At 36.2% G+C, this 23,434-nt stretch overlaps 2 protein-coding genes across 2 annotated transcripts; both read right to left on the reverse strand.

Annotated features, from left to right (window-relative positions):
• Nucleotides 1-15,328: 15,328 nt before the first annotated feature.
• LOC117232187 lies at nt 15,329-18,478 on the reverse strand. Its single transcript, XM_033491395.1, has 8 exons — nt 18,316-18,478; nt 17,962-18,078; nt 17,776-17,893; nt 16,968-17,232; nt 16,785-16,904; nt 16,289-16,379; nt 16,083-16,216; nt 15,329-15,745 (listed from the first exon to the last, which is right to left on the reverse strand). Exons 1-8 carry the CDS (start codon nt 18,460-18,462, stop codon nt 15,598-15,600), a joined length of 1,140 nt encoding a protein of 379 aa, XP_033347286.1. The 5' UTR covers nt 18,463-18,478; the 3' UTR covers nt 15,329-15,597.
• A 1,627-nt stretch (nt 18,479-20,105) lies between these two features.
• LOC117232297 lies at nt 20,106-21,585 on the reverse strand. Its single transcript, XM_033491609.1, has 5 exons — nt 21,383-21,585; nt 21,031-21,292; nt 20,635-20,754; nt 20,312-20,402; nt 20,106-20,240 (listed from the first exon to the last, which is right to left on the reverse strand). Exons 1-5 carry the CDS (start codon nt 21,489-21,491, stop codon nt 20,106-20,108), a joined length of 717 nt encoding a protein of 238 aa, XP_033347500.1. The 5' UTR covers nt 21,492-21,585.
• Nucleotides 21,586-23,434: the final 1,849 nt, after the last annotated feature.

Here is a 23,434-nt window from a genome sequence, read left to right on the forward strand (position 1 = left end):
TCAAGGTGAGATGCCAGCGCGTGCCCTCCATGCAGATCGACCAACACAGGCTTTCGTTCATTTATCATCTATGCATTTTATTTTCTTAAGCTCCACACAAAACAACAGAGACACATAGACACGTCTATTGTGTTTCTTTCGAGAAGAACATCCAACTGGTCGGTCATAACCATCTTTACACGAAATCGCGTTTACAATGGACAACATTGGTTAGCCAGAACAAAAATAACTCAAAGAACGTAACAGGATTAACATACTCGTAAGAAATACCACGCATTTGGTATAACTGTAGTCTAATATAAACGTTGTTTTACTCATCCGACCGTACCTGTGCCAACGTATCGTTTCATGTGGTGGAGCGCGTGGGCTAACACTTGTTGCGTCGCAGGGTATCGTTGTACCAGCAGCCATTATGCCCCGGGGCCACCTTCACCCATTTTAATGCCACCTACATGATATTACGCACCGTGGCACGACGCGTTCGCGCACTCATAAGACTAGCGACACATTCACCGCTGAATTACGCTCGTGGACCTCACTCCTCCCGTGCTAATTCCCGCGATGACTCACACTGTGAACGAGCAGTACCTTTTTCGAGTCGCTTCCCGAACATGCCAAGGACCATTTCTGAGCATCGAGTTCGGTGAACCCGGCCATGTCTGGACATCATTCGGTCGACTTGAGCGCCGTGCACAAATACAGAAAAATCTGTTTCTTATTTTATTTCATCGAGCTACATGTGCGGAATTGCGAATTATTAGTGTTCACCTGTCTCTGCTATTATTATCTGCATTGTTAGTACCTTCTCAGAGAGTTGCTTGATTATGAAAAAACGAACATCGATATATTCCCGTGGAAAGAATAAATATACGATCACACGTGTCGTTCCGGAAACAGAAACAAATTGCACAATTAGTTTCCCCACGTGCTATCTGCAAAACACACATGGGACATCCGTTGAAAACAGGAGCAGGAGCTGAGACGTTTCAATTATTCGCGCTCATTTTAACCTTAGTCGGCGGCTAACAAGTCCGTAGAATGAAGAAGCTCGTGTACACGCGGTTACCGAGTAAATGGCGAGCGTGCTCGAAGCGGATTAACGCGGAACATCGTGGCGCGTTCTTTCCAAAGAGCGTTTAGATAGCGATAAATCCACGCCGCGTCTGGACGTCACGCGGCGCGCCGTATAACGTAGGTAGTGAAATGAATTGCGGTTAACAATCACGCCATTATCTGGTAATGTCCACGCTTGTATTTATTCAACTTGTTCGAGAGAACGAGACAGTTTGGTGGAAGGGATAAGGGAACGCAACGATAGAGAAAAGAAAAAGAAAGGAGAAAAGAAAAGATCAACCGGCGATCCCGTGGGCCGCTAGGTAGATAAACGGCTGGACGAAAATAGAGTCGCCGAGGAAACACCTGGATTACCATTAGCGGCCAGACGCTCTATAAATATGTTGCTACGTTCTGCTACGAAGCCGCGTGGCAAGCTAATTTGTCACTTGCCGCGAAATTCCGCGGCCCTCTTTTATCGGACCTCGTTCCCGTGTTTTCGTGCACGGTATCGCGACAGCGAAAATAAAGAGTGTCGCCTCGCGGACCCGCCAGACACCGCCGCCATTCTGGCGAACAACTTTTGCGGCTGTGTCTCCTGGTCATCGTGTAGCCGACTCGTGCGCGCGACTTTGCTCCGAGAGAGGTTTTGTTGCTGGCGATTTTTGGACAACAACGAAGTTTCTCGGCTTGTCCGCAGAGTAAGCGAGAAATGTTTCTTTAACGTTGTATAACGTGTTTAACGACCAGTGAAATATATATTGTGACAGAGTCGCGGTGAGTTAGTGTTTTTATTACATGTAGTATCCGGCTTACCTAGCATTTTTCCGTTTTTCTAAACTATTTTTGCTAAAATATTTGAAGTCTCACTCCCTATTTACAGTGTTTGTTCTTAAATTGTTAGCTATTACACTTCCTGCTGGTGACATTTTACACGCCTCTTTTCAACTATCGTCACGAAATTCTTGTTTCCCTCCAGTTTCCATCGATTTATTTGAACAAATCGCCTGTCCTAACACCGTATACCACCGCCCACTCGAACGCCATGGCTGTCTTAGGTAGCCTCAATGCAAAATCCATATATAAAGTCAGGACAAAGTGCATTTTCACTTCGTTCTGTTCATACCGCAACATTTTATGCAAGAATAAAATATCACCTCTTACGTCAAATTCCTCCATAACTGAAAAGTTTTCTAAAAGAAAGTCTATACATCTGTGGTAAATTTATGTACATGCATGTGCCGAGTGTAGTTTCTCAATCGGTCATCGAATAATTGAATTATTATGAAATGTTTCTTCATTTTCTGAATATAAAGAAAATACTGTTCTTTTTGTAGTTTGTTGTTCCAGAAAGCTCCTCGGTCGAAGAACTGTGAATCATAGCATTGTAAGTCAGTCAACTGCTATCTTTTATTAAGTAGCACTTTGCGTTTATTTATCATTATATAGAAAATTCCTTATATTTTTCACCGATTAAATTAACAATTTAGATATTTATGAACCTAAAAAAATGATACTTTCAAGAATTAAAATGTGTAATTAAATCCAAATTCTGAAACTCTTGAGTTATCTCACCATGATTTTCACTCCGTCTCTCTCGAATCACCATTTATGCATTCTACTTCTTTTTCTTTGGATGATTTGCTAAACCACAGGTCCTCCACGACCACCTACGATCGACTTTCCTTCTCGAAGGAGGAGACGTCCACGCGGCTAACTTATTACTTATGTAAGTTGCGTTAAATAATAACACGGCGGGTGGGATGGGGGCGGCGAAGCTGGCGTTCCTTCTTTTCGAGTCGGCGAGACGTCAAAGGGGGCAAGGTTGAACGATGGCGCGTTCTCTTCATGACGATGAGCCGTGGTGCAAAAGTTCACCACGTCGGCATACAAATACATAAGGCTCATACAAATATTCAAACGCTTATCGTAGAAAACATTTACGAATATATTTTGCGTGTCACGTAGAACGTTTAAAAATTTCACTAGCAATATAATAAGACACGATTGTCATGATGACGTTGACAAAATTTGAAATCTTAGATCTGAAGATGTATACAGAAGTTACAATTCCCTGCAACCATATACTTTGCCAGAGATTACCAAGGCACTTGAACTATCAATTGTCATTATATTGATAGATATTTAGTCACAATTATACTGGTGAAATTTGAAACGAATTTGGAAATCTATAACAAGCTTACAAAATATTTAATGATATATTTATAAAAGGTATTTAACGTTCGAATACTTTTGCCATTCTGTATCCACATTTTTGAAATTTCACTATAACTCATTGAAACACCTTGTATATTCTTAAATGTTTCCTATGTTAGATTCAAATAGTTTCTTGAATCGCTGGATGTCGTACTATCGGCGGCTCGCGCGAACGAATAAGAAAAGATTGCGCGACACGTTGTCCGCATACCAGAGAACCGCGAACAACGCATCTAGCAGGGTCACAGGGAGAACTTTGTAGTTTCGTATTAATATATTCGGGGATTGAAATGTAGCTGGCGCCCCTTCCGGCGAACGCGTGTTTCGCGTTTAAAATGCATTCTTTTCACTTCGTCGAAAGCTTTTTTGAGTCTGTAATATCGTGATATAATGTGTTTACAAAGAGTGGACAATAGAGATGTTAATCAGACAGAAAAAGACGATTGTTGTTCAACCTGAACTATTCACGCCAAACGCACAGAAAACAGCGCAATCCACACTCTCTCGGCAACGCCACTCGCAACCTCTGTCTCCGCTCAACTCGCACACGGCTCCTCGACTCGCACTCTCTGCTTTTCGACTGCCTCTCGGGCCGTTGTAGCGCTCTATTGTCTATTGCTGGGCCCACCGCACACGTGTTTTACAGACGCTCGTAGCCAGGGTCACGAAGGTCTTTTCGGCTATTTACGTATTTACCTGAAGGACCCGGTAATGCGTTGATGGAGCCGACAGCGCCTCGGCTCTCGCGACATTGTCTGTAGTTAGCTCGACGTTTCTTGGGCCTTTCGTCCACGATACTACAAGTCGATTTCAGAACGTCGAGAAAAATAACTCGTATATCCTCGGCTACATATTTTTTATGAAACAATCTTTTTCTATACTGTGTGAAAATTTTCTGCTCGATGGTTGTTTTATAATTGTTTTATTGTATTTACGGAATAATGGTGAGTGAAGAATCTTTATAAATCACTGGAATCACAGATCTAGAGATGCTATTTTTCAACTTGGATACAAAGGTCTAGTTTATTCTTATCAAGAGAATGTCTTGTTATTACGCGTTTCTATGATTCCATGGCATTATGTCACTTGGATGGTAGCCTTGAATGTCATTATCTAACTCAGACATGCTGTTTATCTGATTTACAACCTTGTAAAAAAAGAAAAAGTCGTCGCTTGGAAAGCTTGTGTTCAATGATTTACTTCCATCAGTTTTTTATGGAAAAATGAGGAAGAATAATATGGAGAGTGAGGACTTTCATTAAAAGAAAAAGTTTTAATAAATTGAACGATTTACACTAAAATGACCAGCAATGACATCAATGGATGAATCAGCAAAAATTATTATTTTTAAAATATTAAGAGCCATAACAAGATAAAGAAAGTATAATGTTAAAAAGCTAACATTCCTTACGCAATATCGCTATCGAAAAATTTCAATTCTTAATTACTATTACGTTCTTTATTCCGATGTACAAATATAGCAAAAAATTAAAATAACTGTAATTTGTTTGCTCAATTTATGCCCGAAGGTGGTCGCGCATTAGCGATGTAGTTTGTTAAAGCAAAGTTCGTTACACCTAGTCGAACGCAGGGAGTAAGTCGAGATTCGCCAGTGTGAATCGGTAACCGGCGCCAAATCATGCAAAAAGTCTCCGACAGGACGGCACAGGTTTGGTAAAGTATTTTTAAAACTTGTCTGACTACCCGAGACACAACCGGCCCATCTTGGAACGCCGATTCGGCGAATACCTCGCTCCGTGAATTCTTCGGTGAAGAAAAATCTCAACCTTGAACTTTCTTGAGTCAACAATTAATAGAAAATAAGACAAGTACTTTTATTCTCCACTTAATTATTTTAATCGCGTTAATTTATATATATTATTCTTTGGTGATTATTCATTGTACCTCAGCGTTGTTTAGATTTTTAGGAACTTTTTTTTCAACTTCTTTTATCAACTGACAGATGTACGTATCATAGCAGGTAACTTTATTATATTTTAGAATTTTTATGACTCTGATCATGCTACCGATTATCCCTTGGAATAAAGGAAATAGTTAACGATACAAAAATTTAATAAACGCTTTCGCGTTAAAAATAAATTAATTAACGACTTCAAATGATGGAAAGACGACATTAATTTAAACATAATAATTTAATATGCGTATCGTATTTCCAAAAGAATGATAGCGAGGTAAATATCTAATTTTACTTTGTAGTTCCTCAGTTATTGTTCATATTAGCCAACATCCTTTTGGAAAATAGGTTCGTAGTAATAAAAAATTTAATTGATACGTTCAGTTCAGAACCTTAATAAAGGCGTTATTTTGAAACATATAAAAAAGTTCGGATATATCTGAGTTTTAATTAAAAACCCGCATTAAAGTATCACAAAGTATGGCTGAAAATCAATGAAACTTATAAATTAATTCGTGTTTCAGGTTATACGTACATCTGTATTACTTTATTGCTTCGGGATAATAATTTACAATTTTAAAATAAAAAGAATCGAAGTATAAGTACGACACTTAATCATTACCGAAAATCGATCGTTACCGCTAACCTTTGACAGGACAGACGATTTTACGAGAATTCTTTCGCCCGAACGATCGTCACGAAATTCTTTTACGAGTCTCGACAAAAATAAAGGCGAAATAAAAATATTGCACGGCCGAAAACGATCTCAAAGACGACCTGTTCTACAAACTCCAGCATAGGAGTTAGTCCACCATAGGAAAATCCAGCAGAGCATAGGTGACGATTCTTGCGAAGAATTTATGCGAATGATACGTTCTGAGACTTTCAACGAAACCGTCGATTTCGAGTACGAGGCAGCCAAGAAAGGAATGTCACGCGTTGGCCGTCGTAAAGCGCCTTGTCTCGTAAAGAAACTTTTACGAACCAAATAAATATGGCCGCGTAAATATGGTTGCGCACTTGCCCTCGAACATTACTTAACGAACGGTCGTCTCTTTATCACCCTTTACCGCCCTCGTGACTTCACCGCGAATCGAACACGTTACATAAACACAAACCTTCGTCTGAAAGGAGACAAGCTATTAAGAGACGAAGAGAACAAATGTTCTTGCTGTGTAGATCATCGATTTCGCTTCACGGATCCATCGATTCTTTATCTTTGTAAGATGTTTCTAGCTTTTTCGGGCAAGTTACAGAGGTATAATATCGACAAGGAAAAATAAGAAGAAAATGTTGTATGAAGTGTTACCTTATTTATGTTAGTCTTTCAGCAAACCGACGATGATATGTCGTTCCATATGAAAGGTTTTCTGGTTGAACGTTTCCGTATGAAGCACAAAGATTAAAAGTGTAATGTCATCGAAGTAGATCTGAAATGTTTACAGCTAACGGAATGAGTGTAAACGAATCATACATTTTAATAGAATGTTTCAATTTTCAAGAGGCTGTCACGTCACTGCGTATTACGATGTCCATATCTCCGACGAGAATCCTTTTCCAAACTCGCCACCCTACGCTTTCCATTTGCGTATCAGTATCATTCTCCGATCAAAAAGATCAACGCACATTGGAAATAAGTCGTAACTCGAATATTTGAGCGTATTTCGTTCGGACCTTTCTCCATCTTAAACCGAGGTTGATGTCTCAAGAGAAACTCTTATCATCAACAGTATAAAATGAAGAGAACGTATACGTTCCTTAGCTTCGCTTCGTACAAGAAATATGACGATATACAGAGTACGTTTCTAATCTTCTCGACAAATTACAGAAGTATAATCTACAAGGGAAAATAAACGAGATGTTATATAAGGTTTTGCTGCAATTCTTTGTTGCAAAGATATAAGCAAACTGTCGTGCCAAGCTTAAAATCTGCAAGCATGACATCCATCAATCATCAGAAAGACTGAAAATTTAAATACCATATTACATGTTTGAAGAAGTTTCGTAGCACACCGGTTGAAGATCACAGCTTTAAATTGAGTCAGCAGTCGGCTAAATGAAATTCATGCGCGCTCGCGAGAGTCGAGGAACCAATCTCAGCGAAGCGTTTCCGCTCGCGTACTGGCTTTCGAAGATTTAACCGTAGATCTCTATCTGAGATACGGGCCCCGATATCAACGGCGATCTAGTTTGTTCGAAGAAGCGCCTAACGCTGTCGCAATGCATCATTCCAGAGGGAGGAAACCACTTCCTCCTACGCAGAGACATCTTAGACGCAGACGTCGAGCCATTCACAGACTCGCCAGGATCAATATGAGAAAGTTCCAGGACCTCGAAATCCTCTACAGTTCCGCGGAACTGTCGACGTGCCCTTCCTATTTGCCCAGCCTCTGGCTACGTTTTCGCTCCCTTTTTTCTTTCGTCGATGGGGCGGCTCGAGGAAGAGAGAGTACGAGGCAAAAAAGCGTCGTACACGAGGAGAAATTCTAAAAAGGGACCTCCTGATCTCGAGGCTCAATTTCAATGAGTTACGGTCTTCAAAGAAAAGACACAGAAAAAGAACAGAAGAAGAAAACGATCCGAGTTAGAAGGAAAATTGTGGAATGTTGATTGCATTACATTTGATAGACGAAAAATGATTAACTTCAAGATACTTCGCAGGTTCAAGATACTTCAAGATATTTGCTGTATCGCAAGATACAAGAAATTCGCAGTTTTTATAGGTTCTTAAAGGTTATCGCGTTGATTAACGTTATTGATACCATTTGTTAATGTTCAGGAGAGTGCCAGAAAACGGTTTTCATCCTACAATCAAACGAAAAGATAATCTTCACGTGGAATTGGTTGACAACGTATTGGGTTTTAACCGTTCAAATGGAATTGCGAATTTTATATTTTTATTATTACCTCCCCGTAATAATCGATCTTGTTTCCTTATAATAGGTAAATAAATTTATGAAAATGAGATTTCTTTTCTGGAACACGTGTCGCTGACACGATGGTGGACGTATGGAAGAAAGTTCATCGATACTTGTGTACATAAGTACAAGTAAAATTTGTGTTAAATCTTTCCTGCTCTAAATACTCCTCCATTATAGGACATGCAATGTGTACATTCATTTTTCTTGTCGATAAGAATTCAGTCTTGTTGAATAACTGCGTTTTTCCCGTGCAATTTAAACTGCAATTTTCACTTTTCTTTTGACCGTAACTTCGTGTGTATTAAGTGATCAAAGACGCTTGTAAACCAAAGTCCGCTCCGAAAGAGCCATTGGTTCATTTGAGACACAATTTCATAGAACTTGCAGAATCGCCAGAAGATAAATGCGCGTATAAGCGGCTGGTCTGTCGCAAGATCGACGAGAAATTCCACGAGGTGGCTCGCGAGACGAGGCAGAAATTAGGCTAAACCGTATATGGCTCGAAACGAACTGCCACGCTTTTCCTTTATCGAACGAACACACTGTCGTTGTCGTCTTCCATGTTCGTTTGTCCGTGAAATTGAGCGGATCAGGGAGCAACAGCTAAGTACACACGGAAGCCATCGTCGTCGTGGAGGACATTTTTCGTTCGATCGTTCGTCATTCGAATTTTTTCGCGGCGCGAGAAAGCGGAGTGAAAACCAACGGCAGATTGTATATTTCCAGAACGCGCGGCTCGATCGCGATAGGTGCCGATATTCAGGACAAAGATAGATCCGCGTTTTGCTGCGCGTAAATTATGGTCATACAGATTCGCGTAATTTCGCTTCATGGAACCGGATGCGCCTCGATGCAACCATGGGATTTCAGTGGCAGTGTTTCTTCCACGTAGATGCGGGTAGTAGGTGCACGAGGTGCCTTATATTTTACTATTCTGCTGGTAGTTACTGTATGGCGAAGATTGGATCTCGTTGAAAAGAATTGAGTATAAACGATGGTTTGGTAATGTAGATTTTTATAAGTATTTATTTTATCTGTTGGGTGAATCGTCTTTTAGTTGAAGATTTGCATAGTTTCGCATCTGAAAGAAACATCAATTTCAAGAAATGCCAAATTAGATTCAGTTCTTGTGTGTGTGAATATAACGCAAATTATTTTTGATAGAAATAAAACAATCTAAATAAAACGATTATATCCAAGTGATTGGCAATTCGAATGACGGATTAACTGGTCTTCCCAAGTAAACGGATTAATTTAACGTAGAGATTAACGATGAAACTGCCTAGTTTATAACTAATCGCATATTCTTTTTTTGTAATTTGTTGATTAAGTTCCTGTGTACAATAGAAACATTTATTCATTCTATTGATCGACGCATTTCGTAACGCTAAGTACATTTTTAGATTCATTTAAAATTTTGTCGATGTAATTGTTATAGTCGTATCTCGTTACAGTTCGAAAGAAATTTACAAATATGTTATATAACATAGATATGATACAATATACATATACATAAAATTTTTCTATACCAGGTGTTCAAATATTTTTATGAACTATTGTGTTTTTTTGTAATATTTCTATCTTTCAGTAATCTTATCAAGATGACGCGGCTACCCTGTTTGTCACCGGTACTTATCGATTGGAAGACACGTCGCATCGTCCCCAATTTGTCACATCGTACACCCCAATGATCCACCCCATCTGATTCTATGTATAATCTATCATATCGAATGAGTAGGGTGCCCCCTTTTTGTTGACGACAGATGCAAAAGATATCGAATTTCGTGTAACTACTATAGAAAACATCAATGAATCGTATTTTTAATCGTAAATTTATTAAAACTTCGTACGTATAAAAAGAAAATTATTTTTGTTTTTATAATATAGTTGGAGATTACTATTTGTTACGCCGCGTGTTACGAAATATGTCTTAAAACACTTAAGTTAAAAGTTTCGGTTTAGGATGGATTCCTAGGTTTATTAAGGGCCGGAATGACGATGCGTGGGCCTTAGAAGGTCCGACAGCGAGGGATGGCGTGTGTATTGTCCCACGCGGCGTAACGCTATTAGTTGAATAAAAATAACTTTATACCGTTACGATATCATACAACGATATCACATCGTCTAAAATTATGTATACAAATTATTATTTACCTAGACATTGAGAATTTCGAATCACAAAAATAGCACAATGTTTCGAACTTCTGAAACTTTTTCAGTTCATCAATCAAAATGAAAATCAAAGGATTTCGAGATTTTGAGGTTTCAAAGGTTCTAACCCTAATATAATATAAGTGAACGATATTTCTCGTTTAAACATCGATCAGGCATCATTTCCGAGATAACAAAAATAAACACCAGAATATTCCTTTTTATTGTTATTTAAATTGTACTTTACAGTTTGTCCAGCTGGACATTCGCTAAATTTTTTTAGCTTAATTGCTAAATAACATGTAGATGGCTACCCCCAGCGGGATACCATCATCGAGTTCCAGAATATTAGGTGCTAATTATCCTGATAGGAATACGCGAAAATGATAATATTGAAATGTGATAAAGCGTACTGACAAAAGAGAAACAGCGAAATCGCGTAACTATTCGACGTAACGTCTGCAACTTCCTGGAGGAACGATGCAGCGGGTATCGTTGCAAGAGAATAACGGTGGTCGTAAATCGTGAAACCTCTAAATCCGTGAAATGGAAAATATCAGACGCTATTACGACCCGGTTATCGTTCGGTGCTGTTTCTTATTTGCTATCCATCTTGTTTATTACGTTTACTATTACCGTAATCTTTCAGCAGACACACTTTCATTGATTTTGCATTGAGAAGATTGTTCAATTATTTAAGTTTCACTGATAATTTATAAAATTCACAATTCTTCGTAGCAAGTTCAAGATACACATCTTTCGGATAGCTAAATCGTATCGTCGGTTTAGGTTTCCCCAGCAACCAATGCGAAACGAGTTTCATTTAGCTTTGCGGTTGAGGAGTCGGGTCATTAGATTTGATGAACTGCGGTTACGTCAGCGAGATGTTTCCTGCGTAAAGTACATTCCTTTTAGAGCCGAAAAATTTTATAGGATTCTGACTTCTGGTCAATTTAATCCTCTATATTATCCCATTACATTTCAATTTTATATACAATATTTACTAAAAATATTAATTGTTGTGATAGCGAATAAAATTGGTAAAAAGATCCTCCAAAACACATAATAGTTATTTCATAATAATTTTATATTTTATAGCATTATAATGTACATATATGTACAATGTAGAGATAAAAGTTTTCTACGACCAGTTCAAATACTTTCGTGAGCCAGTGTATATATAAACCCTATACTACGATGTTTTGTATATTACATCCAACGAAGAAGCAATGTGGAGTTACTTAAGATTATTTTCAAAGGAAAAATCACTTAAAAGGAACATCTTCCGCCGAATAACCATTGCGAATTTTCAGCGAGCGTTTTCCTACGCAATTCCATTTTCTAACGCAATCCCATTTTCCAATGAACGCCCCTGAAGCAAGATTACAGGACGTGGAATGCTCGTCAAGTCGCCTATGGACATTCACCGGTCGGAACGAATCGAAATTGCACAATTTTCAATCGACGATTCTCGTCGTGTTTCCCGTCGGAATTAACGAAACCACCAGGTTCGTTCACTACGCTCGTTGCCACCTATCCTGCAGCAATTTATTAACACCGTGATCCTTGAAAATTCCCGATGAGACAAGTCGTTAAGACCGATCGTTCCTCCAACGAGTTTGTCGATCACGAGTCACGACTTTTACCTTTAAGCGCTTCTCCTACGTTCGAATCGACGTACGTCGCGAAACCATCTTGCTGGATTTTATTCCACACCAGCCACGAAATCCATCTTTTTATTTTCTTCCTCCTCGTTCTTTCGAAATTTCAAATATCGAAGCTGATCGCATGGATGAGTCGGCCCGCGATTTTTCGACGTGATTGTTCGATGATGGGCAATCATGCGATGGGAGAGAGATTCAATTGGCAGTCGGAATACCGCGGGATTGATTGTTTCGTAGAAATAGCCTGGCGCTGAATCAGCTTACGGGCAGGTGAAAACTGGCTGTTGACGTAGAAAGAAGAATTAAAATCAGTGATTGTGTTAGGAGAATATGAGGTGTAAATAGTTCTCCTGATACGACATATATCCGAAGAATTTTTCCAAGCAAATTTCTCGAGAATCAATGAGAATTTTTGGTGCAAGACTGGGAACTTGTATTAGGAAAATATGATTTGTAGTAGATGATAATAAATTTGAGAAATGGGCATTCAGGCCACTGAATACTGGGTTTTATCGATATAATGGAATATTGTATGTTTAAATACTTTTGTAATCTTGACAAAGCATATACGCACTTGTAACTTAATATAAGCATCGTGTAACTTCTATAAAGTTTCAAGATGATTCAACACACATAGGAAGGTATCCATCGTGGAAGGCACTCGGAGATGGTGTCCCTCTGGGGGTAGCCATCCACATATTATTTAGCAATTAAGCTAGAAAAATTTACCAAATGTCCATCTGAACAAATTGTAAAGTACAAATTAAATGATAAAAAAGGAAAAAAAGTCGTGGAAAGTATCTACAAGCCTTTCGTGGGCCTGCCAATTACATTGTTCAATTGATATAATTTATCAATTGGTCTGAATGCAGGGAAGCTAAAGTAAGATAATTTTAAGCAGAAGAGACTCAACGCTACCATTCTACAATTACTCATAGAACCGTTATTGTCCCGTAAGCGGGGGGATTAACAACGTCCACGGGCGATAGATATCCGCTGAAAGAAAGAAAAACTCGCTCTCCTTGTCCCGACGTGGCCAATTACTCTAGATTCTCTTTCGCGAGAAGCCTGTGCCTCGAGTCATGAATAGCTCGTGACGTATACGCGAGATCGCGGCATAATTTAACGAATCCAGCAACGCTCGATTAACGTGGAATTGAAATTCATATACGTGACACCTGCGCCGATGCCCGGCCTCTTTTCCGTTTCTGAATCTAACAACGTTATTGAGAAACTAACTAAACATCATTGCGTGCACCATAGTTTTGCCTTTCGACATCCACACGGATTTATATCCGAATGTAAAAGAAGTAGATACGCGCAAGTCATACGAAGCAAAAATATTTTGCTATGTTAGAAAGCAGTTAACGAATTAACTGTTATGAACAAATGTAGACAATATTGCGTTGCACGATAATAAGAATGGCATTTTAGAATGGTGTTCTAAGAGAATTACGTTTCTCTACGTGACGATGAAATAAAGGAGACGATTAGAACGTGGTTAAAACGAGGGATTTCTGTTCTTGCCTCGGTAAATCCTCCAGTGGACGATCTTGGATTGAAACGATTAATTTCTTGAATTTCGATCGTTTAAATACCCAGTAATGTTTATATCCATGTCCCTAAAACAGTCTGCATTAGTAATTTACAAATGAACACACGTTATTTATATGGTACATTCTAATATTATTATAATGGATCTCTTTAGAACCATTCTTTAAATATCAACCGTTTCCACGATGATTATAATTATCATGGAACAGTGCGTGGTTGCACGTAGGAAAGCTCATTTTTAGCAAGTTTTTTTTTCTGATTTAATTTGTACTTTACAATTTGTCCAGTTGGACATTCGGTAAATTTTTCTAGCTTTATTGCTAAATAACATGTGGATGGCTACCCCCAACTGGATACCATCTTCGAGTTTGTCTATTTTATTTCCTTAGTGAGGTCAGTGAGGTGTTTTCTTTTTAATCTTCCTTTTATAAGGGTTTTACTCGCTTCAACAGCTAGCTGGTTTGGATGTGTTGCAGTTCTTTCCTCGTATTTTTTTGCGTATCTGCCGATTTCTTCTCTAACCGTTGGTATTTCTAAGTCTTTGCGTATATCCTCGTTTTAACAAAGTGATGCTGAAAGTTATCATTGAAAGAGCAATGCAAATACGAAGATACGTAGAATGACTGGCTTGAATAGTTTTCAGGAAACTGTTTCGAAGCCATTAAAACAGTTCCATGGTATATGCAAGTAAATGCATTAAATTAGTTTTAAACAACTATCGTTCGGGGTTTGCAGTAGCCGTCGGTTATTTTCCGTTACCCTCTACATAAACCAGACTCTATCCCACAGGCAAGATGACCACCAGATCTTTAAGCCCCTCATTGCGGACTCTCAATAATCTTAAAGACTTATCATACATTTTAGCATTTTCGATAGTTAAGGTCCTTAAGACCACGCAAGTATATTTTAAGTTGAAGCATTCCTTTGAGTTGTCCATTCCGAGAAAACACGGGAAAGCGGATTTTTCCCATGTACAATGCCATTGTACTTTCATTGGGCCAGCATCCATCCTTACCTACCAGCCTTTTTCTCATTCAGTTAGCAGCAATGACCGTTGCCCTCACTTTCCTAACTAAAATTGCTATCAACGAACCTGCTTATTGTATGCTTTAGACATAGCCATCACTAGTTCTCCTTCGCGACAGCAGCATCACGGAACTGCTAGTACAATAGTTTTTCAATCTTCGATCAATCAGCTGACAAACACAGAAAAAGGTAAAATAATCGTATACGTCATACGAAAACGTATAAGTACATGATACTTCCTGTTATCGATATAACAATAAGCAAGATAAATGTATATTAAATCAGGCGTTTCGTTCTTCGGTGAAATTATGTCCAAAATAAATGGCGTTAGTGATAGTTGTATGAAGCCTGTAGCACAGAAAATATTCCTGTAAATTGATTGCAGCGATACGTGAAATAAATTGTAGAATGAAACGACGTAGTTTTCTTATCATTTATCTCAGCAAGATACATCCGACAAAATGAAGCAGCTTTTTTGGCGTACTCTACCATAACGTCAAATTCATCTTTCACTCTATTGATTGACTAATCCTTCCACATAGCATTGAGCAGCATCTCATACTGAAAATTTTTGGGTCTCGTGAACCAAAAATATAGGAAAGGTATATGAAACTTACAATAAGTCTCATCTGTTCCAGAATAGCAATTTTATAATCATTTTTCCGTGTGTAAAATTGAACATTACTATTCGAATTGGTAATTCGAAAATAAGGTGTTCGCGTCGATGAAAATGTTTTCTTTATTTCAGATGTTAATAATGTCAAATAAATACAATTAACTTCATATTCTGCTATAATCTACTATTACGTGAAAAATAAAAAAATTACTATTTGCCGTGGTCACAAATCACGTTGTAATAATAATATTAAAAGGTCAATAACGAAATAAAATTCACATAATGAAAGTGCATCCATGATAGCACTTGAGGTTAAAATCCAATTTCACAAAAACTAGTTTCAAAAGTTACTATAATTCAGTGTATATCGGTCCGTTGTTTATGTTGATCTCAACACTGTGTAATAGGAAACGCATAGTTTTATCACCTGAAATAGATCAATATTGTCCAGCGAATGTATCGTAATTATCGAAGATAATATTATTGATACATTACTTCTGAGAAGCTTTGCATGTTCAATTCTATTAAACCACCAGCAGTTAAATAGCGTGGAGTTAGACTTCGCCGCAACGCTAATATATACAACGCTTGCGTCTTTGGATTTGCATTGTACCATGATGCCTCGTATCTACGAATTACATTATAATCTATAAATTTCATACATTTAAGTCGTACAAACAACCACTCCAACGAGGTGAAAATAGATTAGAAATTTCTGGTTTACACAAGCTTATGGCAAACATAGTTACTTTATATTTAATTTAATTCCAAAACATGCTATACAGGAAAATTTAAAAGAGCATAAATAGATAAAAGTACTACCCAATTACCTAAAACGGTTTATACTATACAGGAATATAGAATCATAATTCTTCGTTCTTCCGCATTATTAATAGCCCAAGCGAGTGGTTGATAAGACTACATAAGAAAATAAAATGTTCATGATACTCATGTATTATACCCACATTGCATTGTAAATCATATCGGACGAATTTATGATGAACTGTCCCTGCATCGTTAAACAGAACAGATGCAAGAACTGAAGAATCAGAAAGCTGACAAACTTATAGAAATCCAGACATATTTCCATCGTAGTGATCTAATTTCAAACAATCAATAGTTCACTGATGAATCATGGTCAATGACACAAAGATGATTAGAAGAAGCTTACCTGTACCATCGTAATACTAAGGCACAAGACTATTATACCCATACACAGAAGAAGGTATATAACATGTGCGCTCTCGATTTTTGTCAGAAACCTGGTAGCGAAGTAAAATTAAGAAAAACGTTTCTCGGCCGCAACAGAAATCCCCGAAAGAGAAGCGGAAAAATATATAATTAAAAGTGAGAACATAACAACACGGGCTCAATAATAATTTCTGTTTATGTCGAATACCACGATCGCTAAATATTCAGAAGATTTATCTGATACTGAAGTTATAAAAAATATATATCAATTTCAATGTTGACAGTAATTGAAAGTAATTGAAGATTGAAAAAGTAACCAATAGCAATTTCTGACATTGATAATGGTTACCAGTAACCAAAAATAATTAAATCATTTGTCATGGTTACTGGTAAAAAAATCATTGAAACTAAGATATGAATTCTTATCTTTTTTACTTAACCATTCAAATTGTTTATAATCACTGGTTAATACTGACATTATTGCCCGTTGGTGCCCCTGTATAGAAAAACGTAGCCTTTTATTTATCTCCTTTGCCTCCTTTTCGGGATTCCTCGTATTGAAGGGAAAGTCATTGATGGCATTTTTGAAGCGATATCTAGAAATATTACAATTTATTCAATAAAACATGAAGTATGGAGGAAATTTTTTATTTGCTTACCCGGCCACTGTCAACAATCCGCATGCATGTTGCACAAGAACCATGTAACAAGTATCACAACCGACGAACACAATGACCACGATATATATAGAGAGGCCCAGATACATTTGAATGTAGTAATAATATTTGCGATCATCCTCGACAAAATAATAAGCTGGTATAGCGTATACCATTGGCAGCGATGTATTGTGTGGTTTTATCATGTGCATTAGGCGCACTGTCCACGGCAGTTGTAAGAAAAGGATTGCGCATATGCACGCGTTTACTAGAAGTAAATGGTTGTTATCTTAATTATTACATTACGGATATTTATACAAATACATATTATTGCACATACATGCAAAAAGATGGAACCTAAGTAAAGATTTTTCTCACTCATGACATTGTATAACGAATGCTATATATCTTGGATATTTATTATTTTTTTGCATATTATGTGTATTTCGTCCATTTTCATATCTCCAAGTTTCTCATAAATGCACAAACATTCGTAGTCTATCAATTATGTTACAAAATGTTAAATAATGAACCCTAGTGTGGACAACCGGACCCCATTTTTAATTTTTTTATTTTCTAGTAAAAATATCACAAAACCACACCATATTTCCACTCATTGTGTACTTTTAAGTCACGAATGCAACAGTTTTCGATATTGACGTTTCAAATTTAGTTATGCATTTATTGAGTAATTTAGAATTAATTGTTGTATTTTGAATATCTACGTAAGCGTTAACTAAATCAGTGTATGTTGTGTACTAATGAAATTATCAATCAGAATTGCAACTGGCTTTTCTAGATATTGATTTACCAAGGTAGAACATCGCAAGAGTGGTTCCCCTACATGCGTATGTCGTCATAATGGCAACTTCTTCTTTCAATCGATCGATTGCCCAATCCTCGGACATGTCATTCAAAAGGGATTTAAGCTAGAATATTTATAAGGTTAATGTGAAAATTAAAAGTATCTTGTAGTGATTAGCAAACATTTTCTTACCTTCTTTGCGTTCAGAATATAGTTACCATGTTTTACGACCATGACAACTCCTGTGCCGATTATAGACGACTGCTCTATCACGACTTTCAAAGTGCCTATATGTACAATTCTTGCTACCTAGAATTGAAGTCAATGGTCTATCCATAATTATTTAGAAATTTTACTTCTGCTCTCATCACTTAAAAGCCACAAGTAAAATTCTTCTCTAACTGGAGTATTGATATTAAAACGAAATTTGCAAGGTGTGAAATTTTAATAATGATAGTATTTAAAAGTTAATCATGTTTCCTTGAATTATCTAAAGACTGCGAGAATTTTTTACATAGACACGTAGATAAATTGGTAGACACGTACCTGTACAAAGACAAATGATGCCATAGTAATATGCACCATGGCCCACAAACTAAATTTAACTTTATTTTGATCTGGCCAAATGCCACTCAGTTTCCCGAATAATTTCGTTATCCTTAAGAATCGCTTCTCGAATGTAGCTCGATTCATGATAAGAAGCCCAATGTTAACCAACTGAACGTTTGACAATTTCGTACGTCAGTGTACGTCATTACTACTTCTGGATCTGGTTCTGTTAATGGAACCGTAAAGTACACATTAAAATTGTATTTACGGTAAAGTGCATCAATTTCAAAATTACTGTTAATCATATGTCACTAATGTAACGTATATGGTGCATGCGCATTAATATTTAATAATTGCACTTACGGAAGGAATCAGTTGTCCTTATTCTGCGTAGGTATTACTTATAGAATATGACAGGTGTTGGAAACGAGTGATATTTGCAGAGTTATACATTGTCGAGGTGGGGTTTTACATATAATGTGAAAAGCAAACTAATATAATGTAGTAGGTTTGCAACAGAACAACGAAGTTAAGAAAATAAAGACATAAGAAGAAGATAAAGATTTTTGAGTGTTTGATTATTCTTATAAAGTTAATAATCGTAATTCTATTTCACGTTAAAAATTCGTAATGTAATAAGTAAATTCGATAATGAACTCATGAATAACCATAATTATGTACATTTTATTGATGTAATGTGTAATGGATTATGTTTCGTCGTGATCTACGTTTTCTACAATTACATGTAACAAATATTTTAATTAACTAACACGCGTATTGACATAATGATGATATATAATATATTGATATGAATCTCACACGAATTACGTAACTTGTTCTATTCCACATTATGTTTATTATACTCCATATTATTTATTAATTATTATAATTTTCACATTATCGCTATATTCCATATGAACAGTATCACTTAGTTTTCATTACCGTGTAATAAGAAACGGCTGCTTTGATGATCTGGAAACGAAAATTCCGCTCAAACAAAGTTGTGCGTTTAAAATGTTTAAAATCAACTTGGAATCAGATTGTTATACTACCTCTGCGAAAGATCGTAAATTTAATACTATTAAACCACCGGCTGTTAACAGAGGAGGGGATAGACAACTTCTTAACGCTAATATATATAACGCTCGAATTTTTGCTGGAAAAGTATACCATGGCGATTCATATCTATAAAGAACAATTTTATTCAATAAGAAGATAGAGAATCGGAAGATAAAAAGAATGAATTAGACTTGGAAACTGGTTCAAAACGTCAAATATTTTCAGTGTATTGAAGAAAATCACAGCCGCGATATGAAGATTTTAGGTATTCTTTTGAGAGAAAATAATATCGTACCCAAAAATTTCATTATGTTCAACATATTCGAGACAGGTGTATTTGGATATGATTATTTCCAGTGACCGAGTAGTTTTTGTATTTATAATCAGTATACAAATATGTACTTGTTTATAGGATATTTATAGATACAATTTACACACGTAATAACAGAAGTTATACAAAATATCCAAACTACAGCGTACATTATAATATTTGGTAAGTGAAATAAATCTCCATTTAGGTCTCATTTTTTTAATCACTTTGATAAAGGTATGAATTTGCACAAACATCCAAGGTCTAGTTATAACTTGTATGTATTTATAAATTCCAGAAAAATTCAACTTTAAAAAATTTTTGGACCAATTGCTATTTTGTTTTAGGAATAGATTATTTATCATGATATATATCAAAATAAATTCGTTTTACTTTTTTATTAATATTCATTCTTTACTCACATAGAGTCAAAAACACTGTCTAGTCCGTTTATTACAAATTGTCCTTGTCCAGTAAGAATAAGCGTGTGAAACAATTGAGCAAACAAAAATATACACTGAACTAGCCATGAGTCATTCTTCTCATTTGCCACCTAAATTCGAGTAATTGATCAATCAATATGGAAAATATATGTAAGATTAATAGTAATAACTGACATTATACCTGTAACAACGACACACAGATACACATTATCAGCATTCCCACAGAAATGAATAAATAAGTGTGATGATTGGTTTCAATTAGCCTCAGATATCTACGTTAAAGTGTGCAAATTAGTCTGTCAAAAAAAATTCATAAAACAATATCATTTTTTTCATTAAATGAGCCATTACATAAAATGAGAAGCGAATTTGCCTATGATATTTTAAACGAAGCAGATTTAGATGAAAACTTGTAGAATTTTAATTTAAAAAACGCTTTATTGCAAAAGTATTTCTCTTCTCGTTATATGATGTATTTACAGATCTTTGAGTGGTGATACTGACCTTAGAGCATGTTGATGTGCCTGAATCGATTTACACACGTTCCTATAATTGAATTTCGATAATTTTGTATCATTTTTATGATGATCTAACACACCTTCGCTTACGTTTCTGAATCGATATCTATATAAATTGTTCATAATTATAATTTTTATTATATAATTATATACTATTGGCCTAAGGGTTAAAAGTAACGAAACAAATTTTATTCAGTAGTTTACATTATAAGGTACACACATATAATACATAAGAAGCAAGGTATCTATAACAAAATTATTAGAATACAAAGTCAATGAAGACGGTTCGATTTGTATTTTAAATATGAGCAAGTATCCTAATACTTATAACCAACAGCGTGCATCATCACGGAAACAAACTAAATTTGCAAGAGTTTCTTACCTTGTAATGGCCAGCAGTCCACAAGCATGCTGCACTGCGTATACGTAATTCGCATCACATGCGCAATATACAAAACCAGCCATGCACATGACAATTATCATATGTATCGCTAAAATATCGTAGTATTTTTCGTGATCCACGAAATAATGAGCTGGGTATATGAACATGCGTTTTCGGGATTCGTTTAACGGCATAAGGATATCTAAAATAGGTGGTACAAGGGGCCACGAAATCATCAATATGCCAGTAATCAAAGCGTGTACTATAAATGGAAAACGTAAATGGTATCTATTACAAATAATGATCAGTATCGGGAATTACCAGAAATTTGAGCATTATATGAGAAACTTACAAGTATAGCTTAGCGTGAGAAGAAGTCCTCTTTGCGAATATCTGATCATAATGTCATTTTCTTCTTTCGATTTTATCGTTGCCCAGTCTGTGAATATGTGGTTCAGCATTGATCTCAACTAGAATTTCCCGATAAAGCTTGAATGTATTGAGAACGGAGTATATGTATCTTTCACAAATCTTAAAACATTCGCGGCTTATAATCTTACGAAAATCCTAAAGTAGAAAATCAGTTTTTGCAATTACGACAAGGACATGAGTTTGAAGAGTTCGGTGTCTATAGTCAAAAGTGACTGATAGTCATCAACGCCTACACGAGAATTCAACGCGTATAAGACTGAGAAAGGGGTACATATATGTTTCCTTCTCGAAGGGTGATCGTATTTCTATATCCAGTAAAGTTGGCAATTTGGCATTCAACAAACAAACTCCTTATTAAAAATAAATATACACTGAGCACCAACGAATTTTCGAAATTCAACTGCTAAAGAGCGTTGAAGCGAAGGTTAATTAACATTAATTGTAGATTGTCTCAGATTCATTGATATTACATATACTTCAGCCACGATAAAAGCTTAATATCAGTGATCGTCAATGTGTTAATATAATGTTAAAACAATTCGAATTTTGAATAGATCGAGTAATTTCGTAAAACACTCTTACCTTCGTTTCGTTTATAAAGTAATTACCCATTTTCACAAACGTCCCAAGCACTAGTATATAATAAGGCATACTAGTCACAATTCCACGTATACTGGGGAAAAGTATAAGGTACGCGGTCTATAATTACAAACAATGTTTATAACGTTTATCCCCTTTTCATAAGTCTTTGTTACTAATTTTTCTTTTTAAAATCATTAAATAAAAATTTAACTTTGCAAGGATCGAATTAGAACTAACTAAACACCGATACCTGCGTAACTAAAGAAGTAAACAATATCGTAAGAGCAATGATTCTTTGTATTAATCTTGGGAAAGGTCTTTGATACGGCCAAACACTAGTTAGCACTCCAAACATTCTGTTGATTTTTAAAAATCTTTTCTCCATTGCCTCCACGTCCATTGAAATAATATAAAGAACGCGCAGAAAGAACAACTTTTCACGAGACAATAGTCTATCTTCAATGATCTTATGATTTTTATCCCGTGCGGTGTTCTCTTGAATAATTTCTTAGACAGATACAAGCCACTATTATAGATTGTCATTGTCCTTATTAAGCGCTATCAATTTAATAGCTCTTCATGACTTATTTACTCTTAGCTTAAGAAAATTGCTCACGAACAGCTTTATTACGCGCAATTCAATGCCGAGTGCTTTCTTTCCATTTGGAGAACTACATATTTACGAGTGACTGAAAGCAACGGTCGTGCATAAAAGCTTATTGTTTTATTCAATATTAATCGCTGCTAGAGTAGCTACTGTCCTCAACATGCACAGAAAATTTAGTTTCAGTGGTAAAATTTGATTTGTCAAGTGATGTCTGTAATGAGGATGCTTGTGTATTACTCTTTTGATCGCACTTTTATTAAATTATTTGTGTATGAACAAATCTGCATTTTGCTTTCAGTGGAGTATTAGTGGTGAAACCTCATCCCCACTGAAGCAACAACATGTTACTGCACAGTTCTGTATATGTTACTAGTGTTACTGTATGTTCAAAACATCTCCAACAAACAGCAACTTATAGAAACATTCTTTGCACACTGAAGTAACATTGGAGCAACTTTTTCAAGGGAAAAATGTTTCTTTTCTTACTTTTTTTTTACTATTACGTAAGTATTTAGATCTTAAAACAATTACTTGGAAAGATGTTTTAACTTTGATTTAGTAAAATTTATCACACGGGAGAGAAGAGCTGGAAATAGTCTTGTGTCTTATGATAAAAACGATCTTTGTCGAATTTTTTAATTTTTTAGATAATAATTCATTCTAGAAGCTAGAAAGAAAATTTACAACGTGGTAAAATCGGTATTGTGAAAAATGTTCTATGTATTGATTTATCATTGAATAAAGATTAAACGACTTGACAGATGCAAATTTTACAAACAACAT

Source organism: Bombus vosnesenskii, unplaced genomic scaffold (assembly GCF_011952255.1).
Source record: "Bombus vosnesenskii isolate JDL3184/JDL3185 unplaced genomic scaffold, Bvos_JDL3184-5_v1.1 scf7180000013285, whole genome shotgun sequence".
Lineage (NCBI taxonomy): Eukaryota > Metazoa > Arthropoda > Insecta > Hymenoptera > Apidae > Bombus > Bombus vosnesenskii.

Bases quoted from the DNA above. Each gene is read 5' to 3' on its own strand.
- LOC117232187 (XM_033491395.1), bottom strand. From the start codon at position 18,462: ATGAATCGAGCTACATTCGAGAAGCGATTCTTAAGGATAACGAAATTA. The intron at 18,079-18,315 runs GTACGTGTCTAC...CTTCAATTCTAG, and splicing joins CATCATTTGTCTTTGTACAG to GTAGCAAGAATTGTACATAT. The intron at 16,905-16,967 runs GTAAGCAAATAA...TAATATTTCTAG, and splicing joins GGATTGTTGACAGTGGCCGG to ATATCGCTTCAAAAATGCCA.
- LOC117232297 (XM_033491609.1), bottom strand. From the start codon at position 21,491: ATGCTGAACCACATATTCACAGACTGGGCAACGATAAAATCGAAAGAA. The intron at 21,293-21,382 runs GTAAGTTTCTCA...TTCCATTTATAG, and splicing joins TCTCACGCTAAGCTATACTT to TACACGCTTTGATTACTGGC. The intron at 20,755-21,030 runs GTAAGAAACTCT...CAATTTATATAG, and splicing joins GGACTGCTGGCCATTACAAG to ATATCGATTCAGAAACGTAA.